Source organism: Grampus griseus, assembly GCF_964374135.1.
Source record: "Grampus griseus genome assembly, chromosome: 19".
Classification (NCBI taxonomy): domain Eukaryota; kingdom Metazoa; phylum Chordata; class Mammalia; order Artiodactyla; family Delphinidae; genus Grampus; species Grampus griseus.
Genome location: NC_139013.1, coordinates 4,270,240 through 4,289,206, shown reverse-complemented (window position 1 = coordinate 4,289,206; position 18,967 = coordinate 4,270,240). Strand labels below are relative to the sequence as shown.

General features: G+C 51.1%; 1 protein-coding gene across 6 annotated transcripts; it reads left to right on the top strand.

Annotated features, from left to right (window-relative positions):
* Nucleotides 1-9,173: 9,173 nt before the first annotated feature.
* MYADM (myeloid associated differentiation marker) lies at nt 9,174-17,579 on the top strand. 6 transcript variants are annotated; one of them, XM_082677269.1, is made up of 5 exons: nt 9,174-9,229; nt 9,621-9,852; nt 10,562-10,703; nt 12,903-12,978; nt 14,667-17,579. In XM_082677269.1, the coding sequence occupies exon 5, from the start codon at nt 14,669-14,671 to the stop codon at nt 15,629-15,631; it is 963 nt and encodes a 320-aa protein (XP_082533395.1). In that variant the 5' UTR covers nt 9,174-9,229; nt 9,621-9,852; nt 10,562-10,703; nt 12,903-12,978; nt 14,667-14,668; the 3' UTR covers nt 15,632-17,579. The 6 variants fall into 6 exon arrangements, with proteins under 6 accessions (XP_082533395.1, XP_082533397.1, XP_082533393.1 ...); XM_082677271.1 differs by lacking the exon at nt 9,621-9,852; XM_082677267.1 differs by lacking the exon at nt 10,562-10,703.
* Nucleotides 17,580-18,967: the final 1,388 nt, after the last annotated feature.

Sequence of the window (18,967 nt, the reverse complement as noted above, 5' to 3'; positions counted from 1 at the left end):
CATCATCATGGCCAACAAGTAGGTCTCATCGAGAAATTTTTTCCAAAAAAATCATGTAACACATATCAATAATTTGGGTTAAATATAATATGTGATTAAAGTTTACTTCGCTTGTCTCTTTATATTTTTAAATGTGGCTACTAGAGATGTGGACAGCGCTGCCCTAAGGGGCACAGAAATCCATTCATCCTTTTGGTGCTTGGTGGTCTAAGAACCAGAGACGCCCAATCAGAGGAAGAGGTTTGCTTAGATACGGAAGATTCTAGAGATGTGCTTCTGAGGATGGGTTTTTTGAGGCACAGAGAACATAAGGAACTGAATCACTGAGGATTCCTTTTGTTCAGTCCAGCAAGCGTGGACCTGGCAAAAGTCCATCCCAGTGATATTTGGATAATTCCATTAACCAGTCTCAAACATTCTAAAAAAAAAATTTAAAAAGAGGTTCAGGGTATTAACAATCTTCTGTTTTCCTCTCCCTTTCCATTCTGATCTTTCCAGTCTGTTCCAAGGCTCTATCTGTCTAGCGTTGTGCCAGTACCAAGTCATTCAATTACTTGGCTTCATAAAGAAGTCTTTTTTTTTTTTTTTGGCTGCATTGGGTCTTCGTTGCTGCTCGCAGGCTTTCTCTAGTTGCAGCAAGCGGGGCCTACTCTTCCTTGTGCTGCGCGGGCTTATTGTAGTGGCTTCTCTTGCTGCGGAGCATGGGCTCTAGGTACGGGGGCTTCAGTAGTTGTGGCATGGGGGCTCAGTAGTTGTGACTTGCGGGCTCTAGAGCGCGGCTCAGTAGTTGTGGCGCAGGGGTTTAGTTGCTCTGCGGCGTGTGGGATCTTCCCAGACCAGGGCTCGAATCCATGTCCCCTGCATCGCAGACAAATTCTTAACCACTGCGCCACCAGGGAAGTCCCCATGAGTAAGTCTTGAAACCAAGTAGCCTAAGTCTTTCAGCTTCCTTATTCTACTTCGAGATTGGCCAGGTTCCTCTTTCTTTTAACTTTTGTGTTAAAAAACACATAACATAAAATTTACCATTTTAACCATTTTTGAGCATACAATTCAGTGGCATTAAGTACCTTCGCACGGTGGTGCAACCATCCCCACTATACACGTCCAGAACTTTTTCATCATCACAGACTAAAACTCTGGATCTCTTAAATACTAACTCCCATTCCCCCTGCCCCAGCCCTGTGTAAATACTATTCTACTTTCTGTCTCTATGAATTTGACTACTCTAGGTAGCTCATGTAAGTGGCATCCTACCATATTTATCCTTATGCGTCTGGCTGATTTTACTAAGCATAATGTTTTCAAGGTTCGTCCATGCTGCAGCATGTATCGGAATTTCATTCCTTTGGGGAAATGTATTACCCAGCAACATGTGACTAAAAAGAGATGTATAGAAGTTGATGAATTTGAAAGAAAATATAGGGGACTTCCCCGGTGGTCCAGTGGTTAAGACTCTGTGCTTGCAATGCAGGGGGCAGGGGTTCGATCCCTGGTTGGGGAACTAAGATCCCGCATGCCACGTAGCATGGCCAAAAAAAAAAAAAGAGAGAAAGAATATAGGAGGTGATGGGACTTGGTGATAGACTGGATGTGGGAGGGTATGAGAAATGACAGTATCGATGACAAGTCTTAGAATTCTGGCTTATGCAACAGGATGGCAGGTAGTGACATTTACTGGTGATACACACAGTGCACTGGAGGAAAGATCCCCTGTTAATTTTGGATGTATGGAGTTTGGACCTTTGTGACATCCAAGTGGAGACTCAGTAAGCACCGGGATATGCATGTCTGGAGCTCAGAGGAGTAATCTGAGTTGCTGTATATGCCTGTGACTCATAGCAGAGGTTTCAGAGGTTACCAGGAGTTTCCCCCAGTTTCTTCCCTCTGTAATAGAAGATTTTTCTGGATATCTCTTTCCCGAACTGAAGACTGTATTTCCTTTTTTTTTGTGTGTGTGTGTGTGTGTGTGTTTTTTTTTTTTGTATTTCCTTTTTTTAAAAATTTTTTTATTTTATATTAGAGTATAGTTGATTAACAATGTTGTGTTAGTTTCAGGTGTACAACAGAGTGATTCAGTTATACATATACATGTATCTATTCTTTTTCAAATCCTTTCCCATTTAGGTTGTTACAGAATATTTAGCAAAGTTCCCTGTGCTATACAGTAGGTCCTTGTTGGTTATTCATTTTAAATATAGCAGTGTTTAAAAAAAAAAAAAGACTGTATTTCCCGGTCTCCCTTACAGCTCTGTGTGGCCATGCAACTAAGTTCTGAACAGTAAGATACACAAGGAATATGTGTAGCTGCAGGATCACACACTTAAAAGGGAAGAAGCGTGCCAACCCCTTCCCCTGTCCTCTTCCTGTGGCTGCAACGACAATATAGTGGTTTGATCTGGGTCATATGCTAGAGCCCAAATGCAAGCCCTTGTCAAAGGTGACAACACAACAACGGAGAATGACTCCTTGAGACCGTGGAGGTATCATATCAACCTTGGATTGCCAACTCTTGGATTGCTACAAGAAAGAAAAATATACCATTACCTTTTCCAGACCTGCATTGTCCAATATGGTAGCCACGAGCCATGTGTGGCCATTGAGCATTTGAAATGCAGCTGGTATCACACCCTGAAATGATAATATTTTGATATATTGGATTAAAATAAGGTACGTTGTTAAAACTAGCTCACTTGTTTTACTTCTTTTTAATGTGGCTACTAGAAATTGCTCATGTGGCTCACATTATTTTTCTATTGGTCAGCGCTGGTTTAGGCCGGTGATATTTTGCCTTTGTTATAGCAGCTGAATGAGCATCTTCTCTAGTACATGGGTCATTTACTCATCAGGGCTCCCTGAAGCCAAGGGTGTATGGAATCCCCTAGCGAGAGTATATCGTGAGAAGTATAGAAGTCCGGGAAAGAGCCTTGAGGAGCTCTAGTATCTAAAGGAACATGAGCTTGGGGGCTGCCCTGGTGATGCAGTGGTTGGGAGTCCGCCTACCGATGCAGGGGACACGGGTTCGCGACCCGGTCCGGGAAGATCCCACATCCGCGGAGCGGCTGGGCCGGTGAGCCACGGCCGCTGAGCCTGCGCGTGAGCCATGGCCGCTGAGCCTGCGCGTCCGGAGCCTGTGCTCCGCGGCGGGAAAGGCCACAACAGTGAGAGGCCCGCGTACCGAGAGAGAAAAAAAAAAAAGGAACATGGGCTTGTAAAGGAAGCCCAAAGAAGCAAAAGGAAAGCCAGGAGGATGACATGCCATACAATCCTAGAGGACAGTTTCAAGTTAGAAGGAGGGACTAACAGCATCAGTTACTTGCAAGGTCAAAAGGTTAAGAACTAAAAAATAGGGACTTCCCTGGTGGTCCAGTGGTTAAGAACCTTCCTTCCAATATATCTATTTTATATATATAAGGTATACACACACACACACACACACACACAATGGAATACTACTCAGCCATAAAATAGAAGGAAATTTTGCCATTTGCAAAAACATGGATGGACTTGGAGGGCATTATCCTAAGTGAAATAGGTCAGACAGAGAAAGACAAATACTGTATGATATCACTTATATGCCGAATGTAAAAAATACAACAAACTAGTTAATATAGCAACAACAACAAAAAAGAAACAGACTCACAGATATAGAGAACAAACTAGTGGTTACCAGTGGGGAGTGTGTGTGTGGGGGCAGTATAGGGGTAGGAGATTAAGAGGTACAAGCTGTTATGTATAAAATAAGCTACAAGAATATATTGCACAGCACAGGGAATATAGCCAATATTCTATAATAACTATAAACGGAGTATAACCTTTAAAAATTATGAATCATCATATTGTACACCTGTAACTTATATAATATTGTACATCAACTATACTACAATTTCAAAAAAGGAAAAAAATGCAAAAAAATAAAGACAAGAAGAAGGATTAGCATAAAAACGTCGCTATTGTTCAAGAACAGCCCTGGAAATATAGTCACATTTGGGCTTCAGTATAAGGAAGTTGAGGGGCTTACCAGTGAACAGCTTCTGTTACCTCTCTAACTAAAGAAGTAGGTCATAGGCTGAGAATGGGGGCTGAGGGCAGAGGTCGAAGAGCATAAAAATAGTGTGCTTGTCACTATGGGAATGAGAATGAGTTTACCAGATGATTGCAGTGAGATTGTGGGCAGTACTGAGGACACATTTGAGTTTGGGCACCCTGTCTCTATGCCTTGTAATATGACTTTCTCCAGTAATGCTTAATCGCTTAAGGGCAAGCACAGGAGGAAAAACAAAACAAAACAAAACAAAACAAAAAACGCTGATAGATGTGCTTTTTCTTTCTTAAATTTTTTCTTTTTAAATTTATTTTTGTTTATTTATTTATTTATTTTTGGCGGTACGCGGGCCTCTCACTGCCGTGGCCTCTCCCATTGCGGAGCTCAGGCTCCGGATGCGCAGGCTCAGCGGCCATGGCTCACGGGCCCAGCCGCTCTGCGGCATGTGGGATCTTCCCGGACCGGGGCACGAACCCGTGTTCCCCGCATCGGCAGGCGGACTCTCAACCACTGCGCCACCAGGGAAGCCCGAATTTTTTCTTTTTTTAAAATTTTTATTTTATATTGGAGTATAGTTGATTTACAATGTTGTGTTAGTTTCAGGTGTAGAGCAAAGTGATTTAGTTTTACATATACATATATCTATTCTCTTTTCAGATTCTTTCCCCATATAGGTTATTACAGAATATTGAGTAGAGTTCCCTGTGCTGTACAGTAGGTCCTTGTTGATGATCTATTTTATATATAGTAGTGTGTATATGTCAATCCCAAACTCCTAATTTATCCCTACCCCCTTTCCCATATGGTAACCATACGTTTGTTTTTGAAGTCTGTTAGTCTGTTTCTGTTTTGTAAATAAGTTAATTTGTTACCATTTTTAGACTCCACATATAAGTGATATCATGTGATATTTGTCTTTATCTGTCTGCCTTACTTCATTAGTATGATCATCTCTAGGTCCATCCATGTTGCTGTAAATGGCATTATTTCATTCTTTTTCGTGGCTAACAGTCCATTGTATATATGTGCCACATCTTCTTTACCCATTCATCTGTCGATTGGACATTTAGGTTGTTTCCACTTCTTGGCTACTGTGAATAATGCTGCAATGAACATTCCAATGCATGTATCTTTTCAAATTATGGTTTTCTCCGGATGAATGCCCAGGAGTGGGATTGCTGCATCATGTGGTAGTTCTATTTAGTTTTTTAAGGAACCTCCACACTGTTCTCCATAGTGGGTGTACAAATTTACATTCCAAACAACAGTGTAGGAAGGTTCCCTTCTCTCCACACCCGCTCCAGCATTTATTGTTTGTAGACTTTTTTATGACGGCCATTCTGACCTGTGTGAGGTGATACCTCATCGTACTTTTGATTTGCATTTCTCTAATAATTAGCGATGTTGAGCAACTTTTCACATGCTTTTTGGCCATCTGTATGTATTCTTTGGAGAAATGTCTATTTAGATCATCTATAGATAGGCTTTTTCTTTTCAACGACTGGGGTGATACAAAGACAGAAGGGCAGAGGAGTGTTAGATATCCTAACATGAAAAGAGGGTCACTGAAATGATGGACCGTGGAATCATATCTGAAGAAAGAGGAAAGCAAAGAAAAGAGAGGGCTGATGGACTGGGGGTACCTATCAAGTTAAGAAAAGGTCGTAAGTGGCCATTGCTGAGAAAGTAAGATGGAAGGAGAAATGGTTGATGTCTGAGAGGCGTGCAGAACTGAGTGGATAGGTGACTGCTATGGTGTGGAGGGTAATGTTCACGTGGCAGGCCTTCTAAGTCAGTGCTTCCCAGCATTTTCACATCGTGGGGCAAATAAAAACATGATAATATTTTTTGTAGCTCATGGAGATGAACAGATGAGTCTGGCAACAGCCAGAGGCAACCAGGCCACTCAGAGGGCTGGGGGAAAACAATATGACCTGTTCATGGCATATCTGGTGGGATGCTCTCTATAGAATTTCAGGAAACCATGTGGAAAATGAGGGCAAGTGACCAGGAGGTCCATAGATAACAAAAAGGTGTTATGGCCAGAGAACGGATTAGGGGGAGACATCCACTTCAATACAGGCAAGGAAAGAAATAATACAGACAGTCCCCTGCTTATGACGGTTTGATGTACAATTGTTTGATCTTACAGTGGTGCAAAAACGATTTGCGTACAGTAGAAACTGTACTTCAAGTTTTGAATTTTGATCTTTTCCCAAGCTAGAGATATGCTGTATGATACGGTTCCAGAATCACCAAATTCTCCTATAAAAGCAACTTGTGCTTTCAGTACCCCATAGATTCCGTTCTGATCAATTGCACGGATGACATCATACTGATAAGACCTTGAAAGCAGGAAAGAGCAGATAGATACACTGTATGTATTAATAAAACACACACACACACATGCCAGAGCATGGAAGATAAACACCATAAAAATTGGGAAGCCTATCACTCAGGGACATTCCTGAGAATCCAATAGTCTGAGGACAGTGGGAATATCCCCTCCAAATAAAGGAGTTATTACATGTTGAACCCTTTACCACTACCAAATGAGATAAAATCTCCATTACAGCAGATATTCCTTAGCCTGTTTTGTTCTCGCATAGGAGACACTCATAAATATATTTGTTGATAAATGCATGAAATTTTCCACTGGACCCAGAGTAAGGAAAGATCTGTGTGTTACAATGACATAAGATCTGTACATTGGGGCTTCCCTGGTGGCGCAGTGGTTAAGAATCTGCCTGCCAATGCAGGGGACACGGGTTCAAGCCCAGGTCTGGGAAGATCCCACGTGCTGCGGAGCAGCTAAGCCCCTGTGCCACAACTATTGAGCCTGCGCTCTAGAGCCTGTGAGCCACAACTACTGAGCCCATGTGCCACAACTACTGAAGCCTGCGCACCTAGAGCCTGTGCTCCACAACAAGAGAAGCCACAGCAATGAGAAGCCCACGCACTGCAATGAAGAGTAGCCCCCGCTCGCCGCAACTAGAGAAAGCCTGTGCGCAGCAATGAAGACCCAATGCAGCCAAAAATAAATAAATTAAATAAATAAATTAAAAAAAAAAAGATCTGTATATTTGGTTTTTGTCCTCAGTTCCCTGCACCAAGTTCCTAAAACGCTTGTAATTTCCTGAGCGATAGGGGTGGGAGGGTTGTCTTTTGTTATTCATAATAAGCCCCCTTCAACCCTACCTGAGTTTATACTAATGAGATGACTCTTGATAGGCCCCTAGTTAGCTCTGGATGGGGGTTGGATGCACGAAGAACCAATCATGTGATTAGAGGATTGGAACTTTCAGCCCCACTCCCTGACCTGCAGAGAGGTTAGAGAGATTGAGCTTGTTCACTGATGGCCAGTGATTTAATCAACCATGCTTCCATAATGGAAATTCCGTAAACAGCCTGAACAACGGGATTCAGAGGGCTTCCAGCTTGGTAACTGCATCGCGGTGCTGGGAGGCGGTGAGCCCGGAGAGGGCATGGGAGCTTTGCATCCCTCCCCCATACCTTGCTCTGTGTCTCTCTTCTGTTTGGCTGTTCCCAAGTTGCATCCTTTATAACAAGTCAGTAGTACTAAGTAAAGGGCCTTCTTGAGTTCTGCGAGCCATTCTAGCAAATTATGGAACCCAGGGAGGGAGTCCTGGGAACCCCAGTTTTCTAGCCAGTTGAAAATGAAAATTTCATTCATTTATCAACAAATATATTTATGAATGTCTCCTATGTGAGAACAAAACAGGCTAAGGAATATCTGCTGTAATGGAGATTTTATCTCATTTGGTAGTGGCAAAGGGTTCAACATGTAATAACTCCTTTATTTGGAGGGGATATTCCCACTGTCCTCAGAAGTATGGGAGGCCTGGGACTTGTGGCTGGAGTTTGAAGTGGGGGTGGCCTTGTGGGACTGAGCCCTTAACCTGTGGGGTCTGATGATAACTCCAAGTGGTTAGTATACCCAGATTCAGAATTGAACTGAGGACTTCCCTGGTGGCACAGTGGTTAAGAATCCGCCTGCCAATGCAGGGGACACGGGTTCGAGCCCTGGTCTGGGAAGATCCCACATGCCGCAGAGCAACTAAGCCCGTGCGCCACAACTACCCAGCGCACGCGCCTAGAGCCTGTGCTCCGCAATGAGAAGCCACCGCAATGAGTAGTCCCCCCGCTCAGCAACGAACACCCAACGCAGCCAAAAATAAATAAATTTATTAAAAAAAAAAAAAAGAATTGAATCATTGGACACTCATTTCGTGTCCAGAGTTAGAGAATTGGTGGTTGATGTGAAAACAAAAACAAAACAAAAAACCCAACACATACACACATTTGGTGTCAGAAATGTTGGGAGCAAAAACCAGTTCATAATCTGTACCCAGGTAAACTCTTCCCTCAAGACCCTCCATTACAGAGAGAGCTATTAAGACTTAGGTAGATCAGATGACTTCTGTGGCTCTCCGTCAGCTTCCCCAATCTCCCCAGTACCTGCTTAATGGGCTTTTGAACAAAGCAGCCATGGTGGGCTATGTATGGATTTGCTTCATCAAAGCTATGGAACTTTGTCACTGATGTCGGCCCACCTTGCTGCAAGCAGTGCTGGGCCCCCAGCGTGGTGCGGTTTCCTAGGGAGACCAGCCAAATACCTGGTCGCCCGAGGAGCACATTGGACCCTTTCCATCATGGATCGGACAATAACTTTTTCCTGCCTGGGTTGTAATTAACTCTGGGCTGTATTTGCTTTCCTTGCCTTCCTCGCTCCTGCCAATGGCAGCATCTGTGTACACGTTCAATGATCCTATTCACCGTCATGTTAACACACACAATATTGCTTCTGATCAAGGAACCCAGTTTATTAGGAAGTTAGGGGGCGGGGCCGTGTATTGATCGCCCGAAAGCAGCTACTCTCAGAGAACAGAGGCACGTCCTGTTTGAGACTGGGTTTCAGTGCCAGGTTGGAGACAGCATCTTTGGGGTTGGGTTGCTCTCCTGCAGGACGGGTAAGCACTCTGAACCAGTGGCACATACACGAGGCCAGATTACACAAGACCTGGGAACCCTACGGGGTCACAACTGATGACTCACTCTTTAAATGTTTGCTTCCTGTTCCTGCTACCCTGAACTCTGCTGTTTTGAAGTTTGAATGCCTTAAAGGGGGAACACTTCTACCGGAGAGCACAACTGCAGTAAACTGTGAGTGGTGATAGCCCCTTGACTATTTGGGGTATCTCAGGAGTGCCACTTCAGGGTCAAGCAAAGAGAGTGATTGATTCGGGCAAGAAGGGGGGCCTGACCCCCCGGGGGCGTCAAGGAGGTGTGTGAATAGAACCTGGGGTCGTCCTTGGAGAACCTCCAACGAATACCATGTCCTGACTCCTTCCACATCCTGATGCGGGGCTCATAGAGACCCCCCTCCCCTAAGCAGGGCACATAATGACAGAGAGGGTCTGTGTCTACCGCCTTTGCAGGGCACAAAAGTGGGCATACAGGCTCCACACCCCTCCCACCCCAACCATACCCCCCCCAACTTCTGCAGAGCACACAGCGTCCAGGTGCCCCCCCCCAGCCCCTCCCACCTCCGTAGGGCACGCAGCCGGGGACACAGAGCTCCCGCATCCCTTCGGACCCCTCCCTTCGCGACGCGAGAGTCTTCCACCCTGGGACTCGGCCTCAAAGCCTTCTCAGTAGTCGGCCTGGAAGACACCCAGCAGTAGCAACGCGGGCAGTTAACGGTCGCCGAGCCTCCGCGGCCGCCACGAGGCCCCGCCCAACGGCAGCCTAGAGCAAGGCCGCGCCGGGGACGACTGCAGAGCGCGGTGAGTAAGCCCGGCCAGCAGGGAGGGACCCAGGCGTCCCGGTCCCCGCCCCACCCCAGCCCCGGGCAGTGCCTCCCCACCTTCAGCTGCCGCTTGCTTCTTGGCTCGTCAATCCGTCTCAGGGCCCCAGAGCCGCCCCTAAAAAAGGACCCCCGTGCTCTGGGGCCCGGGCAGACCAGCCCCTTGGGCCCTCCCCTCTTGCAGGAACCAGGAATCTGGCACCCCCAGCCCCCAGTCTCGTCCTCATTAAGCTTCTGAGCCCCTCCCTCTTTTCAGGAGCCAGGATTGCAAGCCAAAAATATCTCTCCCTTACAGACCCAAGAGGCCTGGCTAGCAACCACATCTGCTCCGAAAACCCAGGAGCCTGAGCCGCAATTGCTCTTTTGAGCCAAGATTCTGGGCCCGCGGCCTCGGAGTCCATGCCCCCAACTCCTATGGCCTCGATCTCAGAAGTCCTGCTACCAACAACCCCCCTCCCCTGCCCCCATCGACAGGGACATATGGGACCTAGGGGTCTGGCCCATCAGTCCCTTACACCGCGAATCCCAGTGTAAACGGGCATTAGGAGACCCATTCTGCTCTTCCCTCAAATTCCTTACTTACAGGAATCGAACCACTGTTCTTTTGGGGACCCAGGAGTCGGGGACCTCAGCCCAGAAACCCCCTAAAGCCTAGGGATCGGCACACCCTCAACTCTTTCCTATTTCAGGGACCCAGGAGACACAGACCCTAGCAAACAGACCCCATTAAATTGAGAGGCCCAGTCCCCCAACCCACCGCGACCTAGAAGTCCAAAATTTCGTCCATCCTGGAAGAGCAGGGCCAGGAAGGGAGAGGGAGAACGGATTGAGGTGAGACTGGGGTGGGGACCTGAGCTGGGGGGCTCTGTCCTAAACAAAGTCTAAATAGACGGGTTGCCATGGCAACGGCCTTCCCCGGGACTGCTCTGGAGACCTCCAGTGCTGTGTCGAGGAGGGCACCCCCAGGAGCATCCACTCCGCCAGCTGTTGTGTCTTCCTGTTTTGTTACCACGGAAACGGTGACCTCAGCCCTCCACCCCTACCGCTGGCGGGGCGGGAGAGCTGCTGTGTATTTATCTCTGGGGATGTGGTCTTATCTTGGCCCCGCCCTCGGGGCGGGACTGGGATAGCCCTGGCAGGGGGTGTCCCTTACTCGGCTCCAGCCCAGAGCTCCGGCCCCGCCCCCAGCCCTGCCCGCGCTCACTCCCCGGCCCTCCAACCGCACCCAGACCGCAGACCCTCCTAGTCTGCAGCTGTCGCTTTTGCACCAGCCGCAGCCGCCACAGGCCCGTAAGGTGAGGCTGCAGGACCCCCCTAGAGTGGGAGCAGCGTCCAGGATTCTTGGGTGCAGAGGGATTCCAAATGTCTTCAGTCCCTAGAAAGATGGGCTGGGTCAGGACTCGGGTTCTGGAGAGGAGAGGGCTGAGGACATGAACTCATACGGGTCATACATCTGAAAAAGGAGGGGGGTTGGGGCCTGGACCCCTGGGTCTGAGGGAGGAGGGGCCGGGGGTCTGGACTCCTTGGTCTGAGGGGGGAGGGGCCGGGGGTCTGGATCCTGGGTCTGAGGGAGGAGGGGCTGGGGACCTGGACCCTTGGGTCTGAGGGAGGAGGGGCCGGGGGCCTGGATCCCTGGGTCTGATGGAGGAGGGGGCTGGGGACCTGGACCCCTGGGTCTGAGGGAGGAGGGGCCGGGGGCCTGGAGAAGCTTGGAACTGGGAGTCCTGGGTTTGAGAAAGGGAGTGGCTGGGGTTCAGAATTACTGACCTCCTCCCCATCCAGGGGGCAGAATCCGAACTTTAGACTCAAAAGGCCAGAGATGGAGCTTCAGCACCCGTGGTCCCAAAGTGAAGATGGAGCTGGGCCCCTTGGTGCTGACAGCACAGGGCGCGCTTCTGAGTTTGTGGAGTGATGGGGTGTGGTGTCTGGCGTGGAGGTGGGGAGAGGACTGGGCGTGGCAGCGAAATCCTCAGCTTCTCCGCGAAGCCAAAGGGTGTTTTCCTCTCCCTCCTCGGGTCTCTGGCAGTTCTTTCCTGAGCTCTGACCTCAGGCGACGGCTGGGGGCTCTGAGAGTGGAGACGGACTCCTCCTCTCCGGGTGGTCCGTGCGCTAACTTACCTTCCAGGGGAGACTTAACTGACTGTGGCCCGCCCTCTGCCTCCTGGGCCTGTCCCACCTTCCTCCTAACGGGTCGGGGGAAGCGGGAGGTGGCCCGGGAGGTCCAGCTGTACCTGGGAGACCAGCCTTACGGGAGGTGCTGGGAGGTGTGGCCACTCTCTCTGGACTGTATTCCAACACTGTGCACAGTTTCTCGCCGCGGGGCGGGAGGCGTCCGCAAGGCGAACCCAGGGGTCCGGGTACACAGCCACTCCTCTCTTAGAGACGCTCTTGTGGGGGGGGGGGTCCAGGCTCCCGGCCCACTTTATGGGGACCCAGAACTCACATTTTGAAGGACCCAGAAATTCGAACGTGCAGGCTTCTCCTCCTGCGACCCAGCGCCCGGGCTCTGCCCCCCTTCCCCCGCCGGAATCCGCGAGCAGGGCGGGGGTCCCAGCACCGCCTCCCGGCCCCCGCCACATTCCAAATGGATGGGCTGACTTGAATCCCTTATAAGGACGGAGACGCGGCGCCGCCCGGGCCGCCCGCCCCCTCAGCCACCGCCCAGGGCCCTCCGGCCGCCAGCCCCGCGGCTTTCCTGGCGGGGGCAGGGTTACGATCATACACGCCCACGCCGGCCCGCGGGGCGTGCACTTTGGCTAGGTTCCCTCCACTCCCGTCCTCGCAGTTTGCGGAAAGAGGAGGAAAGAAGGGGCGGGGCGGGGCTTCCCCGAGGTCACCATCCCCGACCTCTTAGGGCCTCCGGGCCAAATCCCCGCCCTGGCTGGGAGGCGCGCCCAGGGTCTGCGGAGCCTCACCGCGCGTTCTGGGCGAGCCCCGGGCAGTAGGCCGGCTGGTCGCCTGGGTCCCGGGAGGGTGGAGCCGGGTCTGAGCGGACGCTGACGTTGTTTCTCCCTCCTGTCCTCTGACTAGCCTTTTCCAGGTGTCTGACTTAATCCGCCTCCAGAGCCGGATCTTTCTCTGGTGGGGTCCTCAGCAAAGACCGCTGGTGAGTGGGCTGGGGGCTCTGACTCTTGGGTGTGAGGAGGGAGAGGTTCTGATGTCTGGACTCCTGGGTCTGAGGGAGAGGGACCTGAGGCCTGAGCTGCTTTGTCAGAGGAAGGAGCGGGCTGAGGGCCCTGAACATTGGGTTCTGAGATAAGAGTTGGGGAGTGCAGTGCTCCTGGGTCTTAAGGAGGAGGGGCTGGGAACTTGGACTCCTGGATCCTGAGACCTGGGACCTTGCGTTCCAAAGGGAGGGGCCCAGACACCTGTGGATATGAGGAAGAAGGATGTTCAGCAGCTGTGGCCTCCTGTGTCCCCAGGAAACTATTGTACAGGGACAGCTGGGCTAAAGGCTGTGACACTGCCCTCCTGACACTGGAAGGAGGGTGTTGCATTGTCTCGGGGCTGAGAGAGGCCTCCTGAGATTTTTAGAGGTGGCAACCAAGAGATTAGCTATTTTAGGGCCTGAGGGAGGACCTGGACACCTGGTCAGGAATTGAGGCCAGGCCTTCATTCCTGAGGGTGTTTAGGACAAGGACATCAAAGTCAAAGGTTCTAAAGGGATAGAAGAAAGAAGTTGATTTCCCTGAGTCTGGTGTGCTCACGGCTGAGGGCCCAGAGCCCTGGGGTCTGAAGCTGTATTTCTGAATGAGGGAGAACGAGAGATTTCAGTGGCACTGGGCCAGCTGAGAGAATCTGGGGAGCTGAGTTTCCCAGAAGTTTGGGAACTAGGGGGCTGGACCTCATGTTGGGGAAGGGGGAGAGGCTCCCTTTGGGTTGAAGTACTCCAGACCGAAATCCATTTGGCCATGGCAGGGGTGCTGCCGAGATTGGTAAGACCCAGTTCCAGAAGGGAGAGAGGGCTCTTGTCTTCCAGGAGCTGGGGCCAGCCTCCTGCTTAGTGAGAGGAGACAGGCTGGAAGGACGGAAGCTCTGATCAGATGTGGGTCCCTGAGAAGGTTTCCATGTAGAGGCTGGACTCCTGAATGTCTGGAGGCTGGCAATGTTTAGGACCCTTAGGTGAAAGAGAGGCTGGGCTGCAGCGTCCTGGGTACCCAAAGGGAGGAAGTGCAGAGATGGAGTTTCTGAGAGGTCACAGAAGACAGGGCCTCTTCTGCTGCTGCTGCTGGTTTTTTTTTTTTTTAATATTTATTTATTTATTTGGCTGCGCTGGGTTTTAGTTGTGGCACGCGGGATCTTTTAGTTGCGTCACGCGGGCTCTAGTTCCCTGACCAGGGATCAAACCTGGGCCCCCTGCATTGGGAGCTCTGAGTCTTAACCACTGGACTGCCAGGGAAGTCCCTAGAGCAGAATCTTGAGTGGTTGGGTTGCTGAGTCCCTGAGGGACGGAGGGCAGCTTTGTGTGTTTGGAGTGGGAAGAAAGATACGTGGTTTCACAGGAGTTGGCTTTTGGGGAGAGGAAAGGAGGGTCCTGGGAAGAAAAGAGATAGGGGACTACACTCCTCAGCTCTGACATGAGGCTGGAGGGAGGAGGAGGCTAGCACCGGGCGACCACCTCGTCCTTGGAGGGCTGGGACTGGCCCAATATGAAAACTCACATCCTGGGTACGCCTCAGCTAGAGTCGAGATTACGTTGTCCACACGCCCCCTCACTCCAGGGCGGCAAGTGCTGGGGGCCTGGATCCTCCAGTTTGGAACCTTCTTAGGACACCTTCTTTCCCCTCCACCCAGCCATGCCGGTGACGGTGACCCGCACCACCATCACGACCACGTCGTCCTCGGGCCCGGGCTTCCCGACCACCGTGGGGTCCCCTCGGGCACTGACCCAGCCCCTGGGCCTCCTCCGCCTGCTGCAGCTGATCTCCACCTGCGTGGCCTTCTCGCTGGTGGCCAGTGTGGGCGCTTGGACGGGCGCCATGGGTAACTGGTCCATGTTTACCTGGTGCTTCTGCTTCGCCGTGACCCTGATCATCCTCATCGTTGAGTTAGGCGGGCTCCAGGCCCGCTTCCCCCTGTCCTGGCGCAACTTTCCCATCACCTACGCTTGCTACGCCGCCCTCTTCTGCCTCTCGGCCTCCATCATCTACCCTACCACATATGTCCAGTTTTTGTCTCACGGCCGCTCCCGGGACCACGCCATTGCCGCCACCGCCTTCTCCTGCATCGCTTGCGTGGCTTATGCCACCGAAGTGGCCTGGACCCGGGCACGGCCCGGCGAGATCACTGGCTACATGGCCACCGTGCCAGGCCTGCTCAAGGTGCTGGAGACCTTCGTGGCCTGCGTCATCTTCGCCTTCATCAGCAACCCCTACCTGTACCAGCACCAGCCGGCCCTAGAGTGGTGCGTGGCCGTGTACTCCATCTGCTTCATCCTGGCGGCCGTGGCCATCCTGCTGAACCTGGGCGACTGCACCAACATGCTGCCCATCCCCTTCCCCAGTTTCCTGTCCGGGCTGGCCCTGCTCTCCGTCCTCTTCTACGCCACGGCTCTGATCATCTGGCCGCTCTACCAGTTCAACGAGAAGTACCACGGCCAGCCCTGGCGGTCCATGGATGTGAGCTGCAGCAACAGGCACACCTACTACGTGTGCTCCTGGGACCGCCGACTGGCTGTGGCCATCTTGACAGCCATCAACCTGCTGGCTTACGTGGCCGACCTGGTGTACTCGGCCCGCCTGGTTTTTGTCAGGGCCTGAGGCTCTGCCCTGGAGGGGCTACCGATTCCCTCTTCTCAGTGGAGGTTCTTTACCAAGTTCTGAGGCCCTCTGAGGTCCTCTTCCCGGCTCCCCTCTCTCCTGCGTTTCTCATACCCTTCCCAGCTCACCCTCCTCTCTTTTCTGTTTCTTTCACTCCTTCTGCTCTGTCTCCCTTCTGTTTTGTTTGGTTACCACATCCTGTTTGGCTTCCTTCTCTTTCTGCTCTCTTCTTTTCTACACGTTCTGCTTTGGGGCTTTTTTCTGGTCATCCTGTTTGTTTTCTCAACTGCCTGTTGTCTGACCAGCTCTTCCCACTTTCCTTCTGATCAATCAGGAGCCCTGAGACTTCGTCCTTCTCTGCCCCACAGCCCACTGCCACCTCCAAAGGTGCTGAGCCCCACATCACACACCCCTTTTGCAGCTGTTCATACCCTGGCCCTCCAGAGGGGCCTCATTGCCAAAGCATGCCTGCCCACCCTGGCTGTGCCTTAGTTGGTGTGTATGTGTGTGTGTCTGGGGGGTGGGGGTGGGTAGCTAGGGATCGGGCCCCCTTTCTCCCAGTGGAGGCGGGGTGTACAGTGTACCTCCCCTTTAAGTTAAAAGAAAGAAAAAAACTCTGGAGGTCAATAATTTCTAGTGGGCGGGAGGCTTAAAACATAGACCCTCGGTCCCTAGATCCCGCCTGGTGCTCAGCCTCGCCTGAGATCGGCTCCAGAATTTTTGCCAGGCTTACTAAAAACCCACTGCCTAGAGGCCATCTTAAAGGAAGCAAGGGGTGTATGACTTCCATCCCAACTACTCCCTGGGGTATCAAAACACTGGCAAAAAAACTGCATTGTCTTGAAGACAACTGTCTGAAGCATTTGTAAGGGCCAGTGATGTGGCCCTCCAGCCTCAGTGTCAAAAACTGCATCTCCTGCCTTTGCAGGGAGGAGAAGAAAATGGCCACTGCCAGCCTTAAAGGTGATGTTAGCCTGTTATTTTTTTTTCTGGTCACGAGAGCAACAATCACTGGGTGGCCCTTTTCTTAAAAGGGAAGTTTCTTTTGAAAACAATTTTGGCGGGGTGGGAATTGCTACTGTGCCATAGTCAAAGGAAGTGCATTGCTTGAGTGTGTGGTGTACACACACGTGTGTTTGTGCGTGCTAGTTGCTTTCTGCTGCTGCTTCCTGCTGCTCTGGGACTCACATGCGTAACATGATCTATATAAATGTATAAATATATATTTTATTTTTTTTTAATTCCCTGGAGCTTCTGGTTCCCATCAGCCCCTGCTGTCAGTCATAGAGAGAAGCCTTGTCCCTTCTCCCACATCCATTATATTCTTTTTTTTAAAACCCCAATATAAAGATAAAAGAATGACTTGTGCTTGCTTTATTCATGGGGAGGGCTCCAAGAGAGAGGGCCAGGCCGAGGTTGCTGGGTCTGGTAGGAGAACGGGGCTGGGGTCAAGACAGCTTTGGCCCCATCAGAAAAAAACTGAGTCTGGATCTTACACATTACTCTCTCTCAAATGAGGAGAGCTAGTTAGGATAGAAATGAACAAGACTTCTCCCTCCTTGGAGTCCCACGAGCACCTCAGAAATACCGTGTCCCATTCTGAGTGCAGCATCTTGCCTCCAAAATCAATGCTTTCAGGTTCCCATTTCTCACGGCGAGAACCCCGTCACCACTTCCTACCATCTGCCCTCTCAGTCATCAAACACTGTATACTTCCTCCTAAATCCTATTTATATCTCTCTCCTCCTCCAGGTTCCTTTCGTTTCACCTGAGCTACTGTCCCAGCCTCCTCCTTGGAGCATCCTACCTCCAGCCCACCCTGGCCCCAGAGGGGTGCTTTCCTTTTCCGACATTCAGATCTGATCCTGTCCCCCTCTGCTCAGATCCTTCCGTATCCCACTCCACATTGCCTATAGGTAATACCAAAGGCCCTCAGTCAAGGCCTTTGGGATCTGACGCTGCCTATATTCCCACTCTCAGCTCCATTTTACCCTTAGTTCTAAGTTCTCTGACACACGTGGTCAATAAAACACTTCGATGAAGATCACATGAATTACTCCTGCCATGAATCTCTGTCCCACAGAAGGTCATCTTATCGGTTTCTCCAAGACAATCACAACTACATAAACACATGACTCTGGGAAAAATCAAGGATCATGCAACCCACTTTCTGCGTCTACACCCGCAAAAGCAATTGGCAAGATATATTGCAAGGGTCCCGCTGGAAGAGGGGGAAAGGCTAACTAGAGCAGGCGCACGTCTTTTTAGTGAGGAAAATCCTCCTTTCGATGTCTGCAGTGTCCATCCCAGAATTCTGACCTACACCAATCCCTACCTTGTCGAAGACCGTCTCGCACCCCCACCCCTCCCCCATCCCACGCTTAAACCCCTTCTAGAAGGCACCAGGCAGAACAGCTGTAGAACCTTGGGGTGATATGTTGGTGATGTGGTAAAGAACCCAAGCAGAACTAGAACAGAGCGCCGTGGGATTCCTAGGTCAGTTTTCGGGGCCACCCCCGCCCCCTATCCTCTCTCCTGGGGTACGGCGGACGCCTGGAGGTGGCTGGAAAGCCAGTGGACCCCATGTTTTGGGGTTTAGGAGAGTACTCGGATTCTCTTATCTCCCCTTCGGCTTCCAGAAGCTGGACCCCGAGCCCCAAAAGTCACAGGATGTAGCGGCCGGCCCGAGTCCCCAGGCTCCGCCTCAGCGGACCATCCCGCTTCGCGGGGCATGCCGGGAGAGAAAGTTCTCGGTCGCGCTGCGAGAACAGCTGAACGGCAGGCCCAGACTACAAGTCCCAGAATACATTGCACCCCGCAGCCCCGGGCGGGCCGTGGTTGTCCTTGGCAACAGCGGGGGTCTACCTGTAGAGCCGGGACTAGGAAGCGCTCGGGAGCTGGGGGAGGGACCAGAGAGAGGCAGAGACTCAGGTGGGGCGACGAAGGGGAGAGACAGGAGGAGACCTGACCGGGCCAACGTTTGGAGAGACCCTCCCAATCACCGGACAGAGATGCACAGAGTATTCCAGAGCCAGCGGGGGAAAGAGGGAGAGAGAGAACTCCAGAGACGAGAGGGATTCACAGAGCCAGAGAGATAAATAGAGTGGGTGAGGAAGGGACAAAGATAGAATTGGGGAGGGGAGAAGGAGAGGGAGAGGGAGAGAGAGCAACTTAAACATTCCGAGAGAGACCCCCAGCGATGGAGAGATTGACAGAGCCAGAGAGTGGGTCAGAGAGAGCGACAGGCACAGAGAGATACAGAAGGAGGAAGAGGCACGCACGAACGGAGAGCGAGATTCGTAGAGACACAGGAAGGGAGAGAGGCAGAGACAAAAG

Coding starts and splice junctions, on each gene's coding strand:
- MYADM (XM_082677271.1), top strand. CDS start 14,669: ATGCCGGTGACGGTGACCCGCACCACCATCACGACCACGTCGTCCTCG.